The sequence below is a fragment of the Rhinopithecus bieti genome, unplaced genomic scaffold (genome assembly GCF_001698545.2).
Source record: "Rhinopithecus bieti isolate Rb0 unplaced genomic scaffold, ASM169854v2 scaffold_19603, whole genome shotgun sequence".
Classification (NCBI taxonomy): domain Eukaryota; kingdom Metazoa; phylum Chordata; class Mammalia; order Primates; family Cercopithecidae; genus Rhinopithecus; species Rhinopithecus bieti.
The window spans coordinates 480,536-506,456 of record NW_016809484.1 but is presented as its reverse complement, the minus strand read 5'-3'; the positions used below and the strand labels follow the sequence as shown (position 1 = coordinate 506,456).

The following is a 25,921-nucleotide window of genomic DNA, read 5'->3' as shown; positions in this document are numbered from 1 at the left end:
TTTTAGAAATAGAAATAGGAAACTACAGTATTTGAGTTGCTTTTCTAAGTAAGCTCAAGGCTTTGCTTGTCTTACTGTTTAACCTGACTTGCTATGATCCCTGATATAGAACTTTAAGTGAAAACTTAAGGGCTAACTAGTGTGGAGGATGACCTGAAAATTTCTTCACCAAAAATAACCATGTGGGCCAGGCATGGTGGCTCATGCCTATCATTCCAACACTTTGGGAGGCCAAGGAGGGAAGATTGCTTGAGCCTAGGAATTTCAGACCAGACTGGGCAACCTGGCAAAACCCCATCTCTACAAAAAATGCAAAAATTAGCCAGCTATGGAGCACATGCCTGTAGTCCCAGCTACTTAGAAGGCTGAGGTGGGAGGATCACCTAAGCCCAGGGAGGTCAGGGCTGCGGTCAGCCACGACCCTGCCAGTGCACTCCAGACTGGGTGACAAAGTGAGACTGTCTCAGAAAAATAAATAAAAATAAAAAATATTCTGGTTATATTTATTATATTGCACAACCATATGAATTTTTCATCTACTGTTCTAAATTTAATTGTGCATCCATATGCAATAAGTGGTGTATTCCATCTTAAAATGAAATAGTGGCAAATCTAAAACAAAAATACAAATATAAATAATCTTTAAATGGAGACCAGTTTTAGTTCTACTGTTTAATGCCTATTCGTCTTTGTGCAAGTTATTAAAATTCTCTGTTCACTTATAGTTACTGAGAGTGTAATGGAGTAATACCACTGCTTTCATATATATATATTATATATTATTTTTTTTTTTTAATATCCTGCAGCGGTAAATGCTAGCATCTTCCAATGAGGAAAGGGTCAGAGTGATTAACTTTTGATACTTTCCTCACAAGGCAAGGTCATTCTAAGAAATATATTAGGGATGCAAAAAACTTTAACTATAAAGTGCTATGCACGTGTTCGTTATTATTAGTTGCTAGCATTGTGAAACTCATTGTGCAGAATGTATGCTGCTTATTTAATAGTTGAATCATCAGATTTCAAAGTTTTACTTTGTAAAATAGTTTCCCTTTCATATGTTATTGAGGCATTACTATATTTATTTGGTGTTAACTAGCTTTCCTTTCCTGAAGTAGTCCCTATTTTGCCGTAATTTATTTTGGTTTTTTTTTAGACAGGTGTTTTAAATAAAAGCATGTAAGACTAGATGTTTATCTCTTAGTTTAGCTTCAGTTATGTCTCACAAATTTTAATACACAATATTTTATTTCAAATGTTATTGAAATTGTACTGTGATTTACCGTAAAATCCATATGTTGCTTAGTAGAAGAAATATTTTTTGAATTTTACAGATCACCACTCATTGTTTTCCAATACTTTAGAAAATTTGCTACTCATTTATTGAAGAAACAAGGTCTTATAGCTTCCCATGTTCAGATTTTTACTGTTGCCTCCAGTGGTATCACTTAGTGTTTAACTTATTGCCAATGTCATTGAAATTTTATTTCAATGTAAATTTCCCCTCTATTTCCTGTAAATTGATGGTTAAATCTAGAGGCTTGATCAGATTTTGGCAAGAGATTTTTTTGGCAAGAATACTTCACAAGTGTTGCTGTGTACTTCCATCAGCAAACATGTAACGACGAGTTCTTTTTTTCTAATGTTAGCCATCAATGATCTTTGTCTACATCTTAGTTAATTAGGAGTCGAAAAATAGTGAAAGTCTATTGCAATCAATATTACTAAAAAAGCAAGCTTCCCTGTGTCAGCTATATGACTGCCACAGAGGTTGAATTCAATCAGAAAAAGGTAGAATAGGCCAGATGCGGTGGCTCACGCCTGTAATCCCAGCACATTGGGAGGCCACGGTGGGTGGATCACCTGAGGTCAGGAGTTCGAGACCAGCCTGGCCAACATGGTGAAATCCTATCTCTACTAAAAATACAAACATTAGCAAGGCATGGGGGCGCACACCTGTAGTCCCAGCTACTTGGGAGGCTGAGGCAGGAGAACTGCTTGAACCCAGGATGCGGAGGTTGCGGTGAGCCAAGATCACACCACTGTTCTCCAGCCTGGGCGACAGAGTGAGATTCAAAAAAAGACTCCATCTCAATAAATAAATAAAAAAGAAAAGAAAAGAAAAAGGTATAATAAAAGTTTGATGATTTCCTTTCATCAGTTTTTAAAATAATGGACTGGTTCTCCAGCATAACACAAAGGTGAACAAAGAGGCTTTTTTTTTTTAGTATCATTATGAATGTATGAAATTAAACACATGTGACATGTTTCAGTTTATTGAGTTACTTTTATGATGTCCAAATCATCCTTACTTTTACCGGTAGAAACCGTCTCAAGTTGGTCCCTGAGTCCTTTTAACACAACCTGGTAGACTTTGACAGCATTCTTTCTAGTATGGCTAGATGTCCCAAGCTTATCTTGTACATTCCTTGATACCAACAGAGAATCAACCATTCTCAAGTAATCCTGGTTTCTTTTAATGGGAAATAGAATTTAGAGCCAGTTTGGGCCAGGGATTCCCAGCACTATTGGCTGTGTCATTGTTTGTTGGCCCTTCAGTTGATATTAGGAGATGCTTTTTGGAAAATTTTATATAAAGATTATGTATACAACCTTGAGGTTTGACATTTGCCATTCTAACTAAAGTAGGGCTTCCTGATTTTCAGCAGTATTAACATTTGGGACAAGATAATTCTGTCACTGGGGACTGTCTTTTGCAGTGTACTATGTTTGGAATCCTCACTGGCCTCTACCCAGTAAATGCTGACAGCACAGTCTCCTAACCCCGTTGCCTGTGGTGGCAATCAAATTGTCCCCAGACTTTGTCAAATGTCCTCTGGGGGGGCAAAATTGGTCCCAGTTGAGACCCACCCTATTAAAGAAACAACTTTTATGAAACATTTAGCAGAGAACTGAGCAATTATAATGACTCACATTTTGTAGAATAAAGTATTTCACGTAGTTTAGCTGTGAGAGCAAAGTATAATAAAAATAAAGGAACAAACTGTGTGGTAGCAATTTCATATCTTGTTTAATTTGAAGTGTCCTTTCTATTTTACTTCCGCTTCTGAAAGGTTGTATAGAACACAGACTCTGAATCAAAAAAATTGAGTTTGTGGTGTAGCTCTGTCATTTCCTGAGTGTTCGCCTTGATTATGTATCTTAGTTTTTTAAGCTTCAGTTTCCTCTTCTGTGAAATAGGAACAATATTTGCTTGTTGCTTTGAGAACTTAATAAGATTTAAGGTGCTTAGCAGAGTGCCTTGTTTGTAGACTATAATTAGTAGCTCTTAGCATTAGATAAGTTTGCAAAGGGGAAGTAAGAGAAAGAAATCTTGGAATTGAACAGTCAACCTCACGTACAAAAGTAAGATGCTTTTCTTCTATTTTAGAGTCCTGCCAAATATCACAAAACCTAGATATTATGAAGGAGAAAGAAAATAAAGGGTTTTTCAGTTTTTTTCAACGCAGTAAGAAAAAGCGGGACCAAGTAAGTATTTTCTTATATTGCATGTTGTAAGATTCTTCAAATATTTTAATTACTAATGCTTTTTACTAATATCTTGAAATTACTAGTTTTTGGCTTTGTCATTCTTTACCAGACTGCCAGTGCCCCTGCAACCCCTCTAGTAAATAAGCACCGCCCAACTTTTACGAGGTCCAATACCATTTCCAAACCATATATTTCCAACACCCTGCCATCGGATGCACCCAAGAAGAGGCGGGCTCCACTGCCTCCGATGCCAGTGTCTCAGAGTGTGCCCCAAGACCTCGCACACATCCAAGAGAGGCCTGCTTCTTGTATAATGAAATCCATGAGCGTGGATGAGACAGATAAGGTGCGTAGTTTTGTTTTCTATTTTGTTTTTTTGGATGAGGCAGGGTACCATTTATTTTTCCTCTTACGTAACTTGTCGTTTCTAGGTAGACTAGAAAAAAGTCCTATAACAGTTGGTAATTAGTAACAGTTACTAATCTGTAATAAGATGAATAGCTCATTCTAAGATTGGTACTAGGAATAGATCTTCTGTATACGTACAGGTCTGTGATGCAGTAAAAGGTAAATGTCCATTTTAAGTAACTTTCATATTCAAGCGAAAAAAATATCCGAAAACCTAAAGTCTTGGTTTACTAAGGCCTAACTAGGGGCTCTTGCTTGGTGCATGTAATAGGAATGGAAATACAGTCTTTATTTTTGAATAATTCTTTTTTAAACAGTAACACAGTCTTTGAATTGTGTTCATGGGTTTCTAACCACACGTATCTTCTTGACCTGACTGAGATTCTCCAGGGAATAGCCTGGTATCTACCTAGTACATAGATACTCCATAGTGAAAAAAGAAAATGAGCCTTTTTATATAGAATATATCACAGTTATCTTTATGCACCCTTATCTTCAAAGCACAGTTTTATGTGTACCTTTTTCTCAAAGTTTCTTATTATTTACTCACCTTTAATCTTAAATTTTCCCTGAGTTTGCCATTTTGTGGAGATCCATTTGCAAACTACTTTTCATTACTAAACAATCCGCGTATTCCTTGCTTTATCCATGTGAAAATAAATGAATTTTAGGTATATATATTTGAAGATGAGACTGTATATATTGTTGCTGGTAATCAGACAGAATGATTTAAGTAACTTTGAGAGCAGATTTTATTTGGAGATACTTGAGACGCTGAGAAGTTTTCTTGTATCTAGTTGAAAGATTTTGTTTCCCCCTTGGGAGCTTAGTAAATGCAATGCTAAAGTAAAATTAACTCTTCCCAAGCACCTGATACACATTTCTGTGCTGCTTTGACTTAAAATTAACCATAGTTTTAAAATGTAGTTTACCGACTATCATACGTGCGACTCAAAGAGATAGAAATTAATTTTGAAAATCCTTAACCTCAGTACTTGGGAAATGATCCATTAAGTTTCTTATTTCTATTAAGATTTTCTTGTCTAATTTAGTATTTGTGGTATAAAATCTCATCTAATCTCACAAATCAGGAGGATAATGTTTTTGTCAAGTGATAGAATCATATACTGACAAAGAATTTGCAGGGTAACTGCTTGAGAGTTAGGTGAATCTTCACGGAAGAGATGATTCTTGAGTTCACTCTTAAAATATGTGTGGGATTGCATTAGGCAAAGGAACCGTGTTCAGAGATGCAGGAATGTGAACACTATGGCTTGCCTAGGCATGAGCAAGAAACAGAAATTGAAATTAAGCATGGTAAGCAGGGGTCAAGTCAGGGTCCCAACGACTTTGTTTTGTGCTTGTAGCCCTTTTAAATTTATTTGCAATAAGCAGTAGCATTTTTAGGGTTGTTGTATCATAGAAGAGTGTAAATTATACTCTTGAGTAGCTACGTTTTTGCATATATTAATATATATAGAAATATACTTTAGCCCATGCTCACAAATCTTTATTCTAGCTGTCCTCATCCAATCTATTTCAGTAAACTTCCTTTGTACTTGGCTCCCCAAGAGGTCTATGTTGTCTTTCTAGTAGTCTGTTTCTTAAAATTCTGGGCTGCGCTACCAATGACCTCACTGAAAGCTGTTTCTTTTGATTCTCTCCCTCTGCTCTGTGACCAGTTGCTGCCCCTGTGTTGAGTAATCTTTTTTTTTAGTATGTTGCCTTTGGCAAACTACACATCTTTGTACAATTTTCTAATTATTTTTTCTTTTGATCTGGACATCTGGATAGTTCTTTGATGTATTGTTCAGTAGGACCCATAATTATTTGTTTTTCCCTAGAGAAGCTGAAGAACTATTTTTTATTTATTCATGGCAAAAATAATAGTGATTAAGCTGTAGTGCACACACAAATTCATACCTTCCTAGGCATCTCTGCAACTAACTTCTTGATGTATTTGATGTGATTAATTACCCCCTTGGTCTTGATTTGTCTTTTTCTTCCTTGGTCTTCAGCCTCTTCTTATATCTCAGCCCTCTTATATTTTTTTTTTTTCTTGTCACTATTTTATTCGTTTTCTAAATTTGGAGGTACTAAATCCATGGTCTTGGTCTATATTTGTGCACTCTTTCAGAGAAGACAGCTCTTCTTTTTTGAGTTTGTGGGCTGATGGTTCTCAACTGTGGTGGTTTGAATAATGTTCCTTGCAAAAGGTATGTCTGAACTCTAACCCCTTCAAAACCTATGATTCTGACTTTATTTGTAGTTAGAATTTTTGCAGATGTACTTAAGGATCTAGGGATGAAGTCATCTTGGATTTGAGGTGGGCCCAAATCCAGTGACAGGTATCCTTATAAGAAGAGGAGACACACAGGCAGAGAGACACAGAGAAGGTAGTATGAAGACAGAGGCAGAAATTGGCATTATGCTGCCACAACGAACCATTACCAGGAATCACTGGAAGCTGCAAGACGCAAGGGAGGGTTGGTTCTCCCTAGTGCCTTCAGAGGGAGCATGACTCTGCCAACACCTTGATTTGAGATTTCTGGACTTTAGAACTGTGGAAGAATACATTTGTGTTGTTTTTAGCCACCCAGTCACGGTAATTTGTTAGGGCAGCCCTAGGAAACTATACATCAACTTTGTAATTCCAATCTCAATATTCTTCCAGTTGCAATTTGAATTCACAGTTGCTATTGACTCATCACTACCTGGAAGACGTATTTAACACCAAAATCATTGTTTTTCTACCAGACTGAAAATCTCAAGCTCAGCTTTGATTTTTCTTTTTACATCTAATTAGAGACCAATCCTTCATTCAGTCTCCCTTCATGATGTCTTTTATTCCTTCTGCTCACATCTTTTGTAGAGAAATCCAGGACAGAGTATAAAGAGAAAACCAATACTTAACATGTCATTGAAATACTCAACGTGGCAAGCTACTGCATTTGTATTTCTTAATTATCACTTCGCAGTTCAGAAATTTTGCATAGCTTGTTGTCATTTTTCTGGGCATTCAAGATCCTCTGCAGAATGATCACAATTTTAATTTTAAACTTTTTAATTCCTCATCATTTATAGGATAGGATAGGATACTTGTATCTCTAACCAGAAGATTTGACTTATTGTTGCTGATGCAAAATCCTGTGTTCTGTCTTTTCAGAATGGAATGGCCCCACTTCCATCTTCTTCATTTCTACTTACCCATCCAAAGGATGTCCATTCTTTTATCAGATTCATGGAGAATTTTCGAAAGATTCCAGCACAGAATAATCCTTACTTTCTCTGAATTTGTCTCTCTTGTCCCTTTTTATTTTCTCTTAATTTGCATTATATATAGGTTGTATATGTTATTCTAAAGGTAAAATGAGGAATACAGTAAAAATTCTCCTTCCCTATCCCCAACCAAGTTATCCTGCCCAGAGGCAACCACTATTAACGGTTTCTTGTGTGTCTTTCCAGAGATCATGTATGCATATTTAAACCAATATTCATGCTAAATACTTTTTTTTCCTCAGGTGGCCATATGCTACATGCATGTTATACTTTACTTTTTGGTATGGAATTATTTATTCTGGATATTCTTAGCAGTTCATAAAGGGCTTCACCTTTTTGAAGGATTGAATAATATTACATTGATGGGTATAACATGACTTACTTACCTCATCCTCTAAAGATAAACTTTAGGGTTGTATTATGGCTTAATGCTTGCAGCATTGTTAAATTTTGCCTTTTTCTTTTCCCCACCCAGAGGGCAGGAATTGTGTTCTCCAGCAAAATTCTGTAACATGGTAGGTGTTCAAGAGAATTGATAAGTAAACATTAATCACTGCTTTCATAGCCAGGTACAGTATATACAATGAGAATGTGTCACACTTATATCGTAAAATTTTAGTATGTCATTCATATATCTGGTAAATTTTCAGAAGTACTTGGATAACTTAAAGGTTGCTTACATTTACTTTTATGGTAATTGGACCATGTAATTCTTAGCAATATATTTCTTAAGCTTTTATAGAAAAGCCAGAATTTAGATAAGGTTATATTGAAAACTTAAGGTCCAATTAAACTATACTGTACATTGCATAATGCTTATAAATATAAATGATCCTTGAATTAAAATTGTTTATAGCCCAGGCTTGGTGGTTCATGCCTATAATCCCAGCACTTTGGGAGGCTGAGGTAGGAGGATCACTTAAAAGCAGGGAGTTCAAGACCAGCCTGGGCCACAAAGTAAGACCCCTGCCTCTACAAAAAAATAATAAAATAAAACAAATCAGCCAGACATGGTTGGTGTGTGCCTGCAGCAGTCCCAGCTACTCAGGAGACTGAGGTGGGAGGATCACTTGAGCACAGGCATTCAAAGCTGCAGTGAGCTGTGATCTCACCACTGCACTCCGGCCTGGGTGACAGGGTGAGACCCTGTCTTTAAAAAATAACAATAAACTTTAAAATAGTAAAAGCATGGTTTATATAGCCAGATGCAGATATTCAGGAAATTCAGTAAAACATATGAATTTATGAGTGAATCATACTTATTTCACTGCTTGCTTGTTTTAAATTTAAAATCAAAGATGGTCGTTATCACTATAAACATTTGTATCTATTTTAACAATTTAGTTTTGAATGTGAAAATGTAAAATGTCACTATTTTTAGTGATTGAAAATGATAGCATGTTGAGGAAAACATAACTTGGAAGAAAAATATGTATGACCAAATTGGTTCTAAGTATGTGAATTTTAGACACACTTTTATTTAATTTTTATTGTTCAGGATACAAAATAAACCACAAGGGTGCGCTGTTTGACAGAAGTACAGCATTCTAATTTTTCCAGTTTTTTCCTCCAAAGCACCTTTTAATAAAGCAGAAAGAAAATACTGGAAATAGTTACATTGCATGAGAAATAGAAAATGCTTCTTCATGTGGGTAAATAAAGCCAGAGAGATAAATGTCAGTAACACATGACAAAGGGATTTGTAATTAGCAATTTTATTCATTTTGAGTTTTTAATGCATTTTATTGTTCTTTTAAGAGCCACAGAAACTATGTTTGCCTTAGTCAAGGTTTACTGATGTCAGTAAATCTGTAGCTTAGGAAAAATTTTGTCAACCATGTTTATTTTATACTTTTTGGCTGTCTATATTTAATAATTTGCCTTATTCTTCTAAGATATTTCTCAATATTAGCAAATTGAAGTATATGGATGGTGAGTATTTTAGAGCTCATACTGAAAATGCTCACATAAAAGACTGTTGATTTGCTGAGCTAATTTTGACAAACTAATTGTGCCATTTCCAAAGACTATTCAAAGTTAGCAGAGATAGCAAAGATCCAAGTTAGCAAATGATTTAACCCAACCTTTCTTAGAATATTTCTGCATCTAAAATTATTTTTTCCATCTAAAGTATACATTTTGAAGAACACATATTTTACTATTATTGCTGCAGTATCCTTTCATATCCCTAAATTTCTCTGTACCCTCTTTCACATTATTTCAAGTCTCATGTCATTTTTCCTATAAAGGTGAATATACCATCCTCTATGAAAATGTTCATTTGAAAAGAAAACTTTCCCATTAGAAATTTTCTGGCAGTATTTCTTGGTAGTTTTTGAGCATTTTTTAAATATGATTTTTCCTGATGATTTGAAATGCCATTTGTGTAACAAGACATGTAATAGATAATGCTTTATTTATATGACCCATATAACATATATTCTTATATAAAATGTACATAGTCATTTACAATAAGATTGTCATTTGTGAAATGGGAAGTCAGAAATTCGATTACATTGACTTAAATTGAAAGTGACTTAGAATTCTCAGATAAATCTAAGTTCAGAAATCTAGTTTCTGCACCGTATCTGCTGACCAAGAGTTTATGAAGAGAACATTTAATAAAATCAATGGCCAAAGGATGTTCTGGTCTTATTGACAAATTAGCCTCATAAACTGATTTTACATTTGAATAAGTGGAAGAAGAGTCAGGAAAAAGCATTGGGTAATCTTGACCCATAGAATTCACAGAACCTTTTGGAGAATTTTTCATTTGGCACATTTGGTGTGACTGCCGCTTGGAATGATGAATATACAACAGCAATCCATTTTGCCCCTGGCTATGGGCATGGCACATCATTTTGTTTGGGACATTACATTGTGGCTGGAAACACTGTAAGAAGTGATCTTCATTGGGCATTTTATTTTGTCTCGTTTTGCATCCTGCTTCAGACAAACACTCAACTATTGAGAAATGGAGACTCTTTGCCATCTAGTATTATGCAAGTGAAATTTAATACCTAGAGTGTTAGTTTTAAAATAACTGACTTAACTTTTTAAATGTTTTACATTAGTCATCTTTTACCCAATTTTATATTCTAATGTATATCATGGTTTATAAGCAGATAAGATGACATATTGTCATATACTTATGAAAGGTACAGGTACATATTTTGCTATTTTACTTAATTTTAATCTTAGTGATTTTACATAGAGTATGTAAGGTTGTACACTCTGTTTTAACGAGTATGTATTTGCAATTTTTAAGAAACATACCCCTTTTTAGATTTTTACACAGGTTGTCACATTTTATTTTCTCCTCCATTTTCCTCTTATATTTATTATATAGAAAGTGGACCACACGCATAATTCTACAATTGCCTAGGAACAGTGGTTACCATGGCATTTGCAGTTTGCTGTACAGAATACAGCTGTCTGTACTTCCAAAAATATGATTGGTTTCGTTCAGTAGAGAAATGTACCAACACAGTATAATATTTAATCTGCTCCCCTTTTTAAGGCTTTCCTAGATATAATACATACTTTGCCAGTGTAGTTTTCATCACCTTTCCAAAGGGTCATAATCACAATAACAAAAGCAATGGTGAATGCTTATATAATGCTTACTAATGTTTCAGACAAGGCTCTAAGAACATTACTTATTTAATCCTTATGACAACCCTCTGGGCCATTCCATTTTAGGTTTCTGACAGTTCTACCTCTGGTCTAAAAGTAAAGAACTATGAATTATGAGGAATCAATTAGCTGTTAAACTTTAAGGAAAAATATATTATTCAAAGAGCAGTAGGTCATTTGTGGAATTAATGTGGATTTCTCATTCTTATCTGTTAGTATATAAAAAGTCGTACCTCTCTGAAATAACAGGCTGAGTTAATAAAATACTATTGAAAATAATTAGTGTTAGGAGGCTTACTTTACCAGTATGAAGTTTACTTAGTCTCTGTACCTCCGTGATGTTGGCGACCTCATGAGGAGATTTGCCTTTCTCTAGTAACCAGCATGTGTTAACAGAGGCCAGGGCAGATAGAAGCAGGCCTCTTTCCTGGAACCACAGTGATAACCTTATGGTGTCACTGGGATAAGCCTGCTCCCAACCTTAATTCCCTTTCTGGATGAACTGAGTTGGCCCCAGTTTGTTTGATTGACTGTAGCTTCACTGTGGTATAGGTACTAAACTCAGTTAACTTCTAGATTATTCACATTCTCCTACGCTGTGGCTAGGAGGGTCTGTGATCACTGTGATCACAGAGAATCATGGTTACCACCATTCCCTGTCTTTTAAACTTGATCCTGAGCTCTGCTTTCTGGTGGTTCATCCTGTTTTTTTTTTTCATCCAGGATGTACCATTGAGCTAGACCCTCATCACTGGGCTTTTACTAAATGCTATATGCAAAGGATTATCACGAATAAGACTTAGTTTATATACTTTATCAAAGTATCATGGGGTTGATGAAAGCACAGATTGCCCCAGGAAGACAAATGGAAAAAACTTACAGGGGGATAACATGGGAATTTTTAGTGTGTGTGTGTTTTCTTTCTGTTGTGCCTAGAGAAGGGCTGGAAAGAAGAAGTCCTGACCTGGCTCGAGAGAGAGAATCTTGAATTCTACTAATAGGTCTATTATCTTTTTCTTTGCTGTTGTAATTTTTTTTCCTTCACCTTCGCTGAACTTCTCTATGACTTAGTTTTCTCCTCTGTAGAATAAGGTTGTGTAATTAAATTTCCCAAAGTCTCTTCCAACTCTAGTATTACAAAATTATGCTATTTTGCTATTTTTTTAAAATTGGCCTCTAACAGATGAATGTGCTTGTTTTGGTTTGATCGACATTAACAAGATCATGGTGTCTAATCCTGGCATTACTCCTCTGAGGATTTCGGAAACTTAAAGTACAATAACAAAATAAAACATTGACTGACATCTTTCTTCCCAAACTCCTGACTGTAACACAAAAGTTAACACAATTGCATAAGTATTGCATTACTAAAAAGAAGTAGAAGACTTGATGATTGATGAAGACATGCTTAGGTTAAGGAGTTTGTTAACCATGGGATACAAATGTTACCATTGACTAATGATGAGTTTTAAAGTAGATGACTTTAAGAGAAATCTAGTGGCAAGCTTGGCCACTCAGAATCCCCTAAATGGGTTTAATTTTAGTAACCAAAAAGGGACAAGTTGCTGTTGGTGGTGGTATTTAGATCACATATAAGTGAACCTAGCTGTAACCTCATTGCTTCCTCTCATAGTATTTATTTCAACAGATTGGTAGGAGCAGCATTAAAATTGTCCACATAGTGATAGCTGGCCTAGTATAGATGTAAGAGCTCCAGACCCTGGTACTGCTGTCCTGTTTCTCCTCTCGTTATTACAGTTGTCTGAGATCTGACATACCACCTCTATTCTTTATACCCCTTCACTTTGATGTTATATGACTTTTCTTAATCTACAAAACCTAGGCAGGCTAAGATTTCCTATGCCATCAGTGAAGAATCTTAAAACAGGTTTATATAGAGAATAAAAAACTAGAATGTATAAGCTCTAGATTTTCAGGAGTGGGGAGGAAGTGCCATCCAAAGAGGGTGTAGAACAGGGAGATACAGGATATCAGAAATAAACACCCCCCACCCCACCAAAAGATAACCTTTTATTTTTACAAATCACAATAATATAACGAAGAAACTGGCATGTATGCTTTCACACAATGCAAGCCAAAATTTGCATGCACGTGTGTGTGTATCTATGTTTATTATGTATATACAGGTGTAAAATGATACACATATAATAGTGGACACCAAAACTTCTATGAGGCAACTTGTATTTGGGATTTACTGATTTTTTTTTCCTCATCATTATATACATTATTCGTGTCTTGTGAGATTGAGCTAGTTTTATCACATCAACCAAAAAATTGATTTGATTGTGATAAAAACAGCTTATTTTGCAAATTCAATACATGACCTCGTACTTCTAAATTACATTTATTATAGTGTAACAATAATATGTATAATAATGACATTTAAAATTGGCTTGCTTGTCTAAGTTGTAAAATTGTTTTTGCATTCTTCCGTGAAGAGTTAAGAGTCAAAACTTGACCTTCAGATATATGAAAAGTTCAGTTATTGGACACAATAGCAAATATCATAAATTAATGTCAATTTATAAGATATTTTATACTATTTAATAGCGTTTATTGGGAATGTCCAGGTTGGAGAAGAATAATATGAGTCTGTCCCTTGAAAAAGAAAACATGAATTTTCAGACAATTTCAAGGGATTGTTTACATTCTCTCCACTAACCCCATCCTTTTCCACCTGTGAAAATCATATTATAAACAGAACCAACAGATTCTATTAGAAACATTTAACTACATTATTGAAGTTGGGCTTCTATGTTTCTATCCCCTAATTGAGTGTTTTTATTTTCCGTGTGTATTCTTTCATTTAACTCTTTTTTTGGGGGGGGAGGGGGGTCTCAGTTCACTCTTTCCTTGTTTGTTAAATATCAACTTTTCCTAGTGGCTGAGGTTCATTTTCCCTTTCCTCGAGGCTAGGGTAGACTATCTAGGAACTTACTGCATCTTTAGGCTGGCTGGCTTAGTGCTACCCATCTGAATCCCCAGATTACTGGCCAAGTCTTCCTTTTGCCGCTTCCTGCCCTAACAGCAAGTACCAGACCAGTCCCTTCCCCAGCAAATGCCAGGGGCTTCATGTGAAGAGGAACTGGCCACAAGGCTGTGAGGGGAGGAGGAGAAACTGTTTCTGCAGGAAGGACAGCAGTGCCTCCAGGCTCTTGGGCATCTTCACATGTTTCTAGAGAAAGGACAAACTCAACTCTCAAGCCTCTAGTAGACAGAAGGCAGGAGGCAGGGAGTATGGCCTGGGCTTCAGACACTGCTGTTCTGGATGGATCCACAGATGATGAAAGCAGGGTTCCTGGCACCCAGAGTCACGCAGGGCCACAACCAAGCCTTTTCACTAGAAGGGCAGGCAGTGCCCATTCATCTTATCAGAGGTAACCTCAGCTGTGGACCCGAATGGAGTGAACAAAGGGCGTCCAGGCCTCCGCTCTGCTCTGTAGATGGCAGTGTCCAGGCTCCTAATTCCCAGGAAGCAGGGAAGCTAAAGAAAACCTGGAAAGACACTCTGGAGCAGCAGGACGGTCACAACAGTAAGCCTGACACACAGCAGGAGCAGGAGCCTCACAGGAACACTCTGCAATGAAGGCAACAGATGCAGCTGGCAATGACTGTCCATAGCCACAGAGAACAGGGCGGTTTCATGGGACCCAAGGAGCTCTGGACCACGACCCTTCTCAGGTAGAAAGGCCACATCTGTCACCACAATGCCATGGGCCTCCCTCATGTAGTAGAGGCACTGGAGAGAGAAAGCTATGTAGATGGCAACAGAGCCAGTGACCGTGCCCAGGCCCAGGAAGGTGCCAGACTCACTGACATTGAGGCAGGAGATGACTTCATGGCCACAGGACTTGGTCCGAAGGGGCAAGAAGTTGGAGCCATCCCAGGCTGTGAGGTAGCAGGGAGCGGGCTGGCGCAGGCTCTTGTGGGGAATTTGCACTGTGAAGAGTCACAGCCCAGCAGGCTGGTCTGGAACCTGCCCAAACCTGCAGGCCTGATAATGGTAAGGTGTGCTGGAAAAGGTGGGTCCATTCTCTTGCCAGTGCAGCTGTGTCACCAGCTGATCCTTCTGCCACACAGAGGCCTTAAGGTCCTGTCCCATGGTTACCAACTTGACATCAGGCCCTAAAGCCAGGTCTTCAATCTCCCTTTCATGGGCTTTGAACTCCAGAACCTTCTCCAGCCCTGGTACCTTCTGGACACAAACGTAGCCATTTGTCCCTCCAGTGGCAAGCAGGGTGTTATCGTGGTTGAAGCACACAACTTTCTGCAGTGGATCAGAGCTGAAGTCTGTCTGCACTGCCTGCAAATTCTCTACCCTGAGTTCCAGCCCCTCGTGCTGGGTTTCCGCCCCACATTTCTTCTCTGCTGGGGCTGCTCTCTTCCTTTGTCGAGGCCCCTGCTCCTTGGAACCTGCCTTCTTTGCCTTGTTGCCCTTCTGTTGATGGACCTGGAAGCGCAGGAGCTGACAGTGGGCATACTGCCCTGCAGCAAGGATGTCACCAGCCAGTGCCAAGTTCATGGTGACCCGTGTCATGGGAGTGCAGCAAGGAGGCACTCAAGCGCCCATTAATCTGCTCTAGCTGCAGAAAGTGCATGTCATTCTTTATGCCTGCCTTGGCGGCGCCTCCTCCACCCACAGCGATGAGCAGCCCAGTGCTGGGGTCGACCTGAAGTGCGTAGGACGCCAATGGAGCCCGGTACAGTTCTGGCGCCCGGCGTGGGGACATCTGGCGCGGCGCGCGTTCACTGCCCGCACCACGGCACCCAGGACGTGCTGGGCCTTTGACTACTGTCTCGGCCACTGGTGAACTCGGCCCCGTCGCCGCGTGGAGCACTCCCTTTTCATTTAACTCTTTAATCCAGGATACTTCGACTTCAGTGACCCACATTTTATAATTCAACTATGATTAATAAGTGATCTAATGACTAGTACAGAGCAGGTATTCAGTAAATCTCTTGAATGCCATTTTATTCTATTTTCTTCAGCTAAATTTAGTTCAATTTTGAATCAGAATTCTGATCTGGGTGTGAATTCTGGGGGATTAACAATCTGGCATGGTTTTCAACCTGACCTTACCACTTTCATTAGTAGATTCTGTTTCTCCTTGTGGTATTTTCCTTTTTACAGACCATAAAATTTGGTGATGTGCATTCCTGTTAGAAGTGCAGTTTTCATTAATGGCAAGCAGACTTATCAGTGACTCTAACTAAAGTAAATAATTGAACATCGCTAATGATTAACCAAAGCAGTTTCCCCTAGTAAGTAGAAACCTGTGTGTTTTCTCATTTTGTAAAGCCTTTAGACTTAATAAATTTTAATGTCTACCACTTTTTAAAATGTAGTCATAATTTGAACAAAGAAAAGGTTTGTTGGTAGTAAAAGCTGAAGACAGTTATAAATAGTTCTTTAATTTTTCACATTGAGTTTGCTTATGAGACATTTCAAATGTATGTACTGTAATACACATCCATGAATTCACTGATTCGACAAAGTGGTGTTAAATATTTAACTTTTATTAAAGTCCTTTAAAGTATGTTGAAGAGACCTGAGTTGACTTAAAGGTGGAGATTTTTAGACCCACAGTGAATGTTTATACAGTAGACTAAGCATCGGTTCCTGAACGCTGGGCACTGTTGAGCTTTAAGGTTAATTATTACTGAGACTGATTCCAATAGGACTCTTACCAACGCAGTCACCAGAGAGTACAATCTTAAAGTAAATACCTCTTTTTACCTATACTTTTTACTCCAACATCTGCATAATTATAATTCTTACATTATTTGCAGAACATTTTCTTGTACTTTAAAATAGACAAATTAGATGTAATAATATCAGCTGATGGTTAATGAAGCATGTATTGTATGCTAGGCACTGTGCTATGTGTTTTACATATAACATTTCATTTAAGCATCCCAGCCCCTTTTGACATAGGTGCTGTTACTTTTCCTTTTCGTGAATGAGGAGACTGAAAGTCACAGAGACAATAAATGGCAAGCTTTCTGGTTCAATCGCTTGTATTGACTCCAAAACCCATTTCTTTGGGAATCATTGTAATGGGCTGCCTTCTACCTTGCAAACTCTCTGTAAGCCTCTCTCCAACTGGACAAATTCACATTCAGAAATAGTGGGTAGTTTAGGTCTGATGAATGCAAGAGCAGAGCTATTGGGAGACTATTTGGAGCATACTCCTGAAGTGCACAGAAGAAAATACAGCTTAAGAATGCTGCTGCTGGCCAGGCACAGTGGCTCACGCCTGTAATCTCAACACTTTGGGAGGACAAGGCGGGTGGATCACAAGGTCAGGAGTTCAAGATCAGCCTGGCCAAGATGGTGAAACCACATCTCTACTAAAAATACAAAAAATTAGCCAGGCATGGTGGTGGGCGCCTGTAATCCCAGCTACTCGGGAGGCTGAGGCAGAGAACTGCTTGAACCTGGGAGGCAGAGGTTGCAGTGAGCTGAGATTGCACCACTGCACTCCAGCCTGGGCGACAGAGCAAAACTCTGTCTCAAAAAAAAAAAAAAAAAAAAAAGAATGCTGCTGCTTAGTTATCAGTGGTCTTCCCACCCTTTTAATTTAATTTACTTTTTTAGCATTCTAAACTCATGATGTATATTACTTAAATGCTGTGGCAGTTTAGTAAGGGTGCTTTTAGCATTAGTCATTCCTAGGTTTGGAGCCTCTCCAGTCTTGCATGTTAGATATGTATATTCTCTGTAAATCCCAGTGTATACATGTGTTTTCCTGGCTACAATCTATTTAGAAATATCAGAGTCTTCTAACTTAAATGTCCCTTCTTTTCCTTCAGGCTTTCACCCCACCTCCCCAAGAGAAGGTTTTTTAGTAGGTATAGAACATCTCTTTCTCAAATCCCAGTTATTCTTCTGTTTCGTGTTAAGAGTGATGTTTTAGTTAACACACAATAACTCCACATTTGATTTTTATTATCTTAACTTTCCTTGGCAATTTCTTAAGTAATTGAAATTATTTTCCAAGAGTCTTAAAAAAACCTCTTGCTTCTGTATCTTATAGGCCAACAAAAATATATATATTAAGCTATTTCCTTGAATGCTAATATGAATATTATATTTCAAAAGAAAATTTACATTTCTGTCCATTAATCTGTTGCTTATTATCTAAACTCACTATTCTTATTTCTTCAAAACTCTTGCCTTTGCACGACTTATACCAATTGTTAAATTTACATTTTGTCCTCAACTTTAGTGAGTTTTAAGCATTATTAACAGCATAAGTTCCAGTTATGACAGGCCACATAATTGTACTTCATATCAATTAGTGAAATCATGTTCACTTTCCTCTAATGTCTATTTTTATTTATTTATTTGTTTATTTATTTTGAGATGGAGTTTCACTCTTGTTGCCTAGGCTGGAGTGCAGTGGCGTGATCTTGGCTCACTGCAGCTCCACTTCCCTGGTTAAAGCGATTCTTCTGCCTCAGCCTCCCAAGTAGCTGGGATTACAGGCACACACCACTCTACCCAGCTAATTTCTGTGTTTTTAGTAGAGTCGGGGTTTCATCATGTTAGTCAGGCTGGTCTTGAATCCCTGTCCTCAGATATTCTACCGGCCTTGGCTTCCCAAAGTGCTGGGATTACAGGTATGAGCCACCGCACCAAGCCAATGTCTTTTTTCTTAGACGCTTTAATTCAAATTGCAGCTTTAGTAATGCATGTCCATTTACCATCATGATACCCATGCATAACATGGTAAGGGTGGTGAATGTCGCAGAATAGGGTTGTAAAATAAATGCTTCCCCTGATGTCCATGACTTTGTCTTTTCAATATGCACTTCCCCCAATTATCTTCATAAATGCTGTTGAAAAAAATTTAGCATTTATAAAACTGAAATATGTCTGTTTTGACAAATTTTAAATTCTTTATCCCTAAAATATAAATACTCTGTTTTACAAAAAGCTACCTTATTTTAAGACCTCTAGGCTGAATAATGAAATATATGAGTCTGTGGTTATTCTGTCTTTGAGTTATGAATAGGTTCATAAAAATTTGTGAGTCTGTATATATTCCTCCCTTTTATAATTCTATACTGTCTGCTTTATTATAACCAAAATATAAGAGCTCTAACTCCCAAATAGATACTCTCATTGAGAAATTCATGTCATGGCTGCTTTTATCATGGAAAAGACCAGTAAATGACAATGATAAGGAATGTGACCTAACGATGAACACATTTTTATTATACACCTCATGAAAGCAATCAGTTGAAACACGGGAAACAGGAAGGAAACTAGGGAACTAGGGAGGAAAATCAAATGCTGCTGTTGCTTCATGCATTAAGCTGCCACTTATTGATCACCTATTGCATTCTTACTGGTAAACTAGATCTGCCATAGGAGTGGAACTTGGCTTTAATAGGGCTGTACAGAAGTAACTCCAAGAAATAAAATCACATCTTCTACTGCTTTTGATTTGTAGGTAATTATTTTTTTAAAGTGAAGGGCCATGTTCTTTTGGGAGAACTTTTGGCCTTTTTTTCTGATGTTTCCTAAATTTGTTACTCTTATAAGATATCAGGGGAAGGTTTTAGAACACAAAGACATTATCAGTAGAAAGATTTCTATTTAACCTTTATATTCTATTCAAAGAAATATTTAAATACTGCCAATTCCTTGCTGCATTTCTTTCTTACCTTTTTGTTGCAGCAGGCCCTTGTTTTGAATTATTTCAAACATCGATTGAGAATCCACCCCCATGCCTACCCTAGTCAGGATGATCATAATATTTAGTCAGAATTGACTTTAGTGACTCTGAAACAAAAGCTGAGTTTGGGTGGCAGGATTTAACTCTTTTCTTGCTGGATTGTAGAGAAATCTGAAGAATTTTGGAGGAGGAATCAGAGTAATGGGATGGGGTTGGAGGCAGCTATTTACCAACTAGTAGGAAAGAAGGTTAACATTTCAACTATTGATAAGACCTCCCTGGTGCCACCTTGTCCCACTCCCCTGTTATGAGGCACAGTTAGTGGGTTCGTGAGAGGTTTGTTCAATGAAGCTCCTGCCACTGTAGACCTAACAGTTTCTCTCCCTGTTGAAGTAACCGGCCTTCCTCTTTAGTACCTAACACAGTTGGCAAAGAGCACAGCTAACTCAAACCCTTTTCTTTGGGAGCAGACTTCCCTTTCTCTCTGGCAGATATATTTAAAAATTATAAAATAGTAAATTTGCCAAATTTTCTTGGTGTGTAGCAAGGCATAAAGACTGAAAATATCTTATGAATTAGTTCACTTCCGTTAGACGTACCTATGTTGTCTTGTAAGACTAGACTGCCCCAGGCTTTACACATGCTCCTGGTCTGAGTAGTCAAAGTCTTTTATTTACAAATGAAGATGGCAGCATATCATTCATTTTTTATTCATTCAAGGAGTATTTACTTAGAAACCTCTGTGAGCCAGACATGGTTCTGGACAAACAGCAGTGAGCAAAATAGGGGAAAAAAATCCCTGCGTCTGTGGTCAACCCTAGTGGGAGCAGACAATGTATAAGGCAAATAAATCAACTGTATAGTATGTTAGAGAGCAATCAAATGCTGATCATAGAAATAAATCTAGGAAGCAGGGATAAGAAATATTGGGAGTCAGGAGTTCTTTGAAGAGATGACATTTGACCGGGTATGGTAGCTCATGCCTGTAATCCCATCACTTTGGGAGGCCAAGGCAGGCAGATTACTTGAGGTCAGGACTTTGAGACCAGCCTGACCAACATGGTGAAACCCTGTCTGTACTAAAAATACAAAAATTAGCCGGACGTCATATTGCATGCTTGTAATCCCAGCTACTCAGTAGCCTGATGCATGAGAATCACTTGAACCTGGGAGATGGAGGCTGCAGTGAGCCGAGATCATGCCACTGCAGTCTAGCCTGGGTGACAGAGTGAGACTGTCTCAAAAAAAAAAAAAAAAAAAAAAAAAAAAAAAAAAGACATTTGAGAAATGGCCTGAAGAAAATGAAGGGACACCGAGTTATCAGAAGAAAAAGCATTCCAGGGACAGGGAGCAGTAAAGGATGACCACCCTGTGATGGAGGAACTCTGCCAGCACATTTGAAGAGCAACAAAGAGGCCAGTGTGGCTGGAGTGGAGTGAGCCACTCCATTACCAAAGGAGGAGGCCAGAGAGAGTTAGATGCCAGGTTGTTAATGGACTTATAAAGGGAACTATTAGTGGGTTTTAACCAGTTACCTAATCTGGCTTACATTTTAATAGGATCCTTTTTTATGATCTTATTTAAAGATAGCAGATTCTTTTTGCTGCTATGTTGAAGGACTATAGGGAAACAATGTGGAGATGGAGTCTAATTAGGTATTTTCTAATGATGATTCAGACTGTGTAGTAGCAGTTAAGCTGGATGCTGGATATCTTCTAAGGGAAGGGAAAAAAGGGTTGACTCAGTGTGAGATGTGACAGAAGATGAGGACGAATGGAAGGATAACTTGTTCTTTACTAAGACAGGGAAGGCTGTGAGACTAGGATGTGGCAGAGGGATAAAGAGGAATTATCATGATCTCAGTTTTAGACATGCTAAATTAAAGAGGCTTCAGACATTAAGGGGAGATCAGAACAGAGGTCCAAGATAGAGACATGGATTTGGAATTCATCGGCATACAAATTATACTTAAAGAGAATAGATGAGATCCTCTGGAGAGGGAGCAGAGATACTAAATGGAATGTGTTCACAGACCACGCCCTAGGTCACACCAGTGTTGATCAGGAGATGGAAAGAAGCAGACACAGAAAACTGAGTAGCCAGAGAGTACGGATCTATGGAGAGTAAGAAATGTGGTCTCCTGGAAGAAAAATAATGTATTTTAGGAGGGTGGTCAGCTTTGTTTAATGTTGCTAATAGGTTGCATAAGTGAGTTCTGAGAAGTGGCCATGGATTTCTTCATAGTCAAAGTCTTTGGTGACTTTGATAGGAATCATTTTAATGGATCAAAGGCTGGGAAAAGTATTGTTGAAAGGGTTCAAGTGGGATAAGAGAAATTGGAGACACAAACTGCAAACAGCTCTTTTATTTATTTTTTCGAGATGGAGTTTCACTCTTGTCACCCAGGCTGGAGTGCAATGGCATGATCTCAACTCACTGCAACCTCCGCCTCTGGGATTCAAGCGATTCTCCTGCCTCAGCCTCCCGAGTAGCTGGGATTACAGGCGCATGCCACCACACCTGGCTAATTTTTTTTTTTTATTTTTAGTAGAGACGGGCTTTCACTACATTGGCCAGCTGGTCTCAAAATCTTTACCTCAGGTGGTCTGCCCGCCTCGGCCTTCCAAAGTGCTGGGATTACAGGTGTGAGCCACCTGAACAACTCTTCTAAATAGTTATTTATTCATTCATTCATTCATTCATTCATTCATTCATTCATTCATTCATTCTTGGTAAAGGGAAAGAGCAAAGATGACATGGCCATTGGTCAGGAGGCACTGACCCCTGCTGAGGGAGGATGCCTTAGGGTCTGCTGACAGTCATGGGCTAGGAGTGTGAGCGGTAGCTGTTTCTGGTAGGTGACCTTGAAGGACCTTTCCTTGGGTAGACATGCAGATTTTTGCAGTACTCCTCACTGAAACACTGCAGTTGTAAAGAGGTAGATTTAATCAAGCTAGATGCTACTGTACAAATAATGTTCCCTTTTCATCCCTTCCTTTTAATTTCTCCAGATTTTTCTTTAAAAGTTAGTTTTTAACTCTGTTACTTATGAGTCCTCTACATTACAGTTAGTTGTTTGCATGGCAGTCTCCCATTCTAGCCCAAGTTTCTTGAGAAAGGCCATATTTTATTTTTCTTTACGTATCTATCCCATAGCCCAGCTTCTGCGTGTGACAGATGCTTCATAAATGTTTTTAAGGAATGACTATTATGTTCCATTTGGGTACATTCTGTGTTTGACATAAAGTTCAGTGTCTTCCTAAAGTTTGCTACAGATCTCTAAATGTAGGATTCTATTTGGTCATTTTGTTTTCCAGAGTCCCTGTGAAGCAGGAAGAGTGAGGGCAGACTCACTGCAGCTCACCAGCACATCTGCAGGGAATTCATCTTTGAGAAGGACAAAGCGAAAAGCACCTTCCCCACCCTCCAAAATACCCCTGCACCAAAGTGATGAAAATAGTCACGTGACTGGTAATGTGGTCTTTGTCATTAACATTACATTTGTATTGTGTTTTGTTTAATACGGACAGTAGGAAAGATATGGGTTTGTAAGTTACGCTTTTTTAATAATAATACTTAGGCTTTTAAAATATATCTTGATTAGTCTCACTTAACTGCCTTTTAAAAATCTGAAACATCACCAAATAAAGTATCAAAATTATACAGCTCCATTATCCTGAGGTGAACATGTCGTAATTCGTGAATTTATTCAGAAAGATGCTGCCATTTCAGGATTAGCTGTATGTAGAAAAGGGAGTCTAAGTGGATTTTAGTGTTTTACAGCTAGATAGTAAAATGACTTCTAGCAAGGCTCACTGCTTTCTGAACAATATAAAAATAACTAAGTTAAACTGTTAAGGAATTGTTTTATTTGTGAATATGACTTTGTAAGTTGTGTTGCTTCTTTCCTTTAGCCTTACAGCCAGTAGATGGAGTTCCTCCAGACAGTGCTTCAGAAGCAAACTCTCCTGAGGAGCTATCCAGCCCAGGTATGATGCCCTTATTCCACATGGTGTAATTACTGAAAAAGGACTTCTATGATAATTGAGAAATGAATCCATTTGCGATGCTTTATACATGAAAGAGATACAGATTCTTTGGCCTCATTTCCCAAATTTTGTTATTATGAAATGAATTCTTGCCCCCACCCCTCTGCCCCTCAACTCAATTAGAGTATGAAGCTGGCAGAGATCAAAATTTCAGTTCTGGAATTGTCCTTGAGTAGTTTCTCTATGTAGTCTCCTGCTTTCCCTTATGCAATGTCAGGTTAACATTTATTAACTCCTTCCCAAGTGTCATGACACACCATAATTAGGAATGTACCTTGGTGTGTGCAGAAGAAAACTTACAGGAAAGTGTAAGCACAATTTCTTTATGCAACTGTTCTAGGTATGAACTCAACATACAAGTTACCCTACTCTAATGGTAAACATTTGTTACCATGAAAATGTTTTCTGTTGCAGTATATGGCTCTCCTTGTGCATTCTTCCCAAACAAAATTCCATTACGAGTTGTATAATTTATTCTAATACTTTTCTAGTGTTTTTAATAATATATACTTAGTAGCTTTTATAAGAAGTATGATAACAATGTTTTAATCTTTACAGTTACTATAAGACATCAATGAATGTGATAGACTAGTAATGTCATACCAAAAATAGAATATGATTATACTAGGACTTTATCATGGGGATAATTTTGTAAGTATAAAAAATGCTTAATATAACTCACCTGATTTTTATAATGTATATTCCAAATACAGGAAACATTTAGGAGCAACACTCTTGAATCTTTAATCTTTAAGTGGTATTTAAGAATTTGGAATTTTAACATATATATGTAAGAATTCTTCACTCCTCTGTGATTTTAAATCTTACTCTCAGATAACTAGTAATGATTTTTCTCAGCTTTTACTCAGAATAATATAAATGGCCCCATTTTTTTTCCACAAAGGAAATGTATTGAATAATAACAATTACAACTGTTGAGTGAAATTAGAAGTCACTGAAGCATTATAAAAAGGAGTGCTTGCTATTCAAACTTTGCTTCATATTTGTTTTTCTTCATTTTTCCCCCTTTTACCTCTTGTTTAATGCATCGATAATTGTGAGCTAACAAATCTAATTTCTTCCAAAATGCTTCTTGGTCTCTGCTTGCCTTAACTCTGTTGTCTAAGTGCCATTTCTACAGATTCTACTTCTTTGGCAGAAACCTCCTTTGGCCCTGGGCTCTCCAGTCAGGAGCAGTGCACTGCGCCCAAACTGATGGAGGAAACCTCTGTCTTTGAGTGCCCTGGAACACCTGAGGCAGCCATAACATCATTGACATGTAGGTGGTCAGGCCTTTCCTTGCTGGTGCTTTGTGTCAGGCAGATTAAGATATCATCAATTGTAAATTTGATTAGCTGTTGAAACCTTGTGTGAACATATTTTGTAAAGAAAGATAAGTTTCCCCCTTTTCACTTGAAATTTTATCTGGGTTTAGACTTTGTTGTTTTTCCCAACCACACAGATGAATACAACAGAGTGGATTAGTTAAATAAAATCAGTGGTTCTGAAGAATTTTAGCTTCTCTTCTATTTGGCTTATATATACTGAGGGGTCACTTTGAAAACACAGTTGAGGCTGGGCCTGGTGGCTCACACTTACAATCCCAGCTACTCATGAGCCTGAGGTGGGAGGATCGCTTGAGCCCTGAATTTTGAGACGGCAGTGAGCTATGATCATGCCACTGCACTCCAGCCTGGGTGACAAAGCAAGACCTTATAATAAAAATTAAAAAACACATTTGTATCTAAACCATCATGGCCTTTCATTTTTCTCAATACAGTTTTTTCAAATTATATGAATACATTCTTAACACATAGATAAAATATCATAGACACATTATATTATACATTGGCATCATAATGACTATTTCACGTCATAATAAAGCATCATTTGCCAAAATATGTACATTTGAAAATTCACTTAAACCTCAATTTTTAAATATTTTTTATTGAGTAATCTATTTTTATTAACGATAAAAATACCATTAAAATTTCCCGTGTTTATTTCTCAAAGAGCACAAATAGCACACTTTTCTGTCTACATACTTAGAGATAAAATTTTAAAAATATATTTTAAGTACTTTATTGAATTACGTTAAAAATTAAATTTTCTGAATGTACTGATTACTATAATCGGATGCTATACCACCTACCCACCCCGCCCCCATGAGACGCCCCCAGCCTTGGGATAAAATTAAATTTCATTCAGATACTATGGTGTACATGGAAATGTTTAATTGTATTTAGCAAAAATCCAGAACCTCACTCTTTGGCTTCCATTTACTTCCACGGCTAATCTTGACAATAAGCATGAACATTAACTGCTCGGGATGCCTTCTTCTCTTTTACCCTG

The 25,921-nt window shown here is 37.7% G+C and overlaps 1 protein-coding gene and 1 pseudogene across 2 annotated transcripts in view; one reads left to right on the top strand and one right to left on the bottom strand.

Moving 5' to 3' along the window:
• The window catches only part of COBLL1 (cordon-bleu WH2 repeat protein like 1), a 169,710-nt gene that overhangs the window by 125,433 nt on the left and 18,356 nt on the right, over nucleotides 1–25,921 (top strand). Inside the window, 5 exon segments of the mRNA XM_017889521.1 lie at nucleotides 3,392–3,489; nucleotides 3,602–3,838; nucleotides 22,838–22,991; nucleotides 23,435–23,509; nucleotides 24,729–24,848. Coding sequence (XP_017745010.1) covers nucleotides 3,392–3,489; nucleotides 3,602–3,838; nucleotides 22,838–22,991; nucleotides 23,435–23,509; nucleotides 24,729–24,848 — 684 coding nt within the window.
• Nucleotides 13,668–16,092, bottom strand: LOC108540448 (prolactin regulatory element-binding protein pseudogene; annotated as a pseudogene). The gene has a single exon (XR_001888671.1). The product of XR_001888671.1 is annotated as a prolactin regulatory element-binding protein pseudogene (transcript).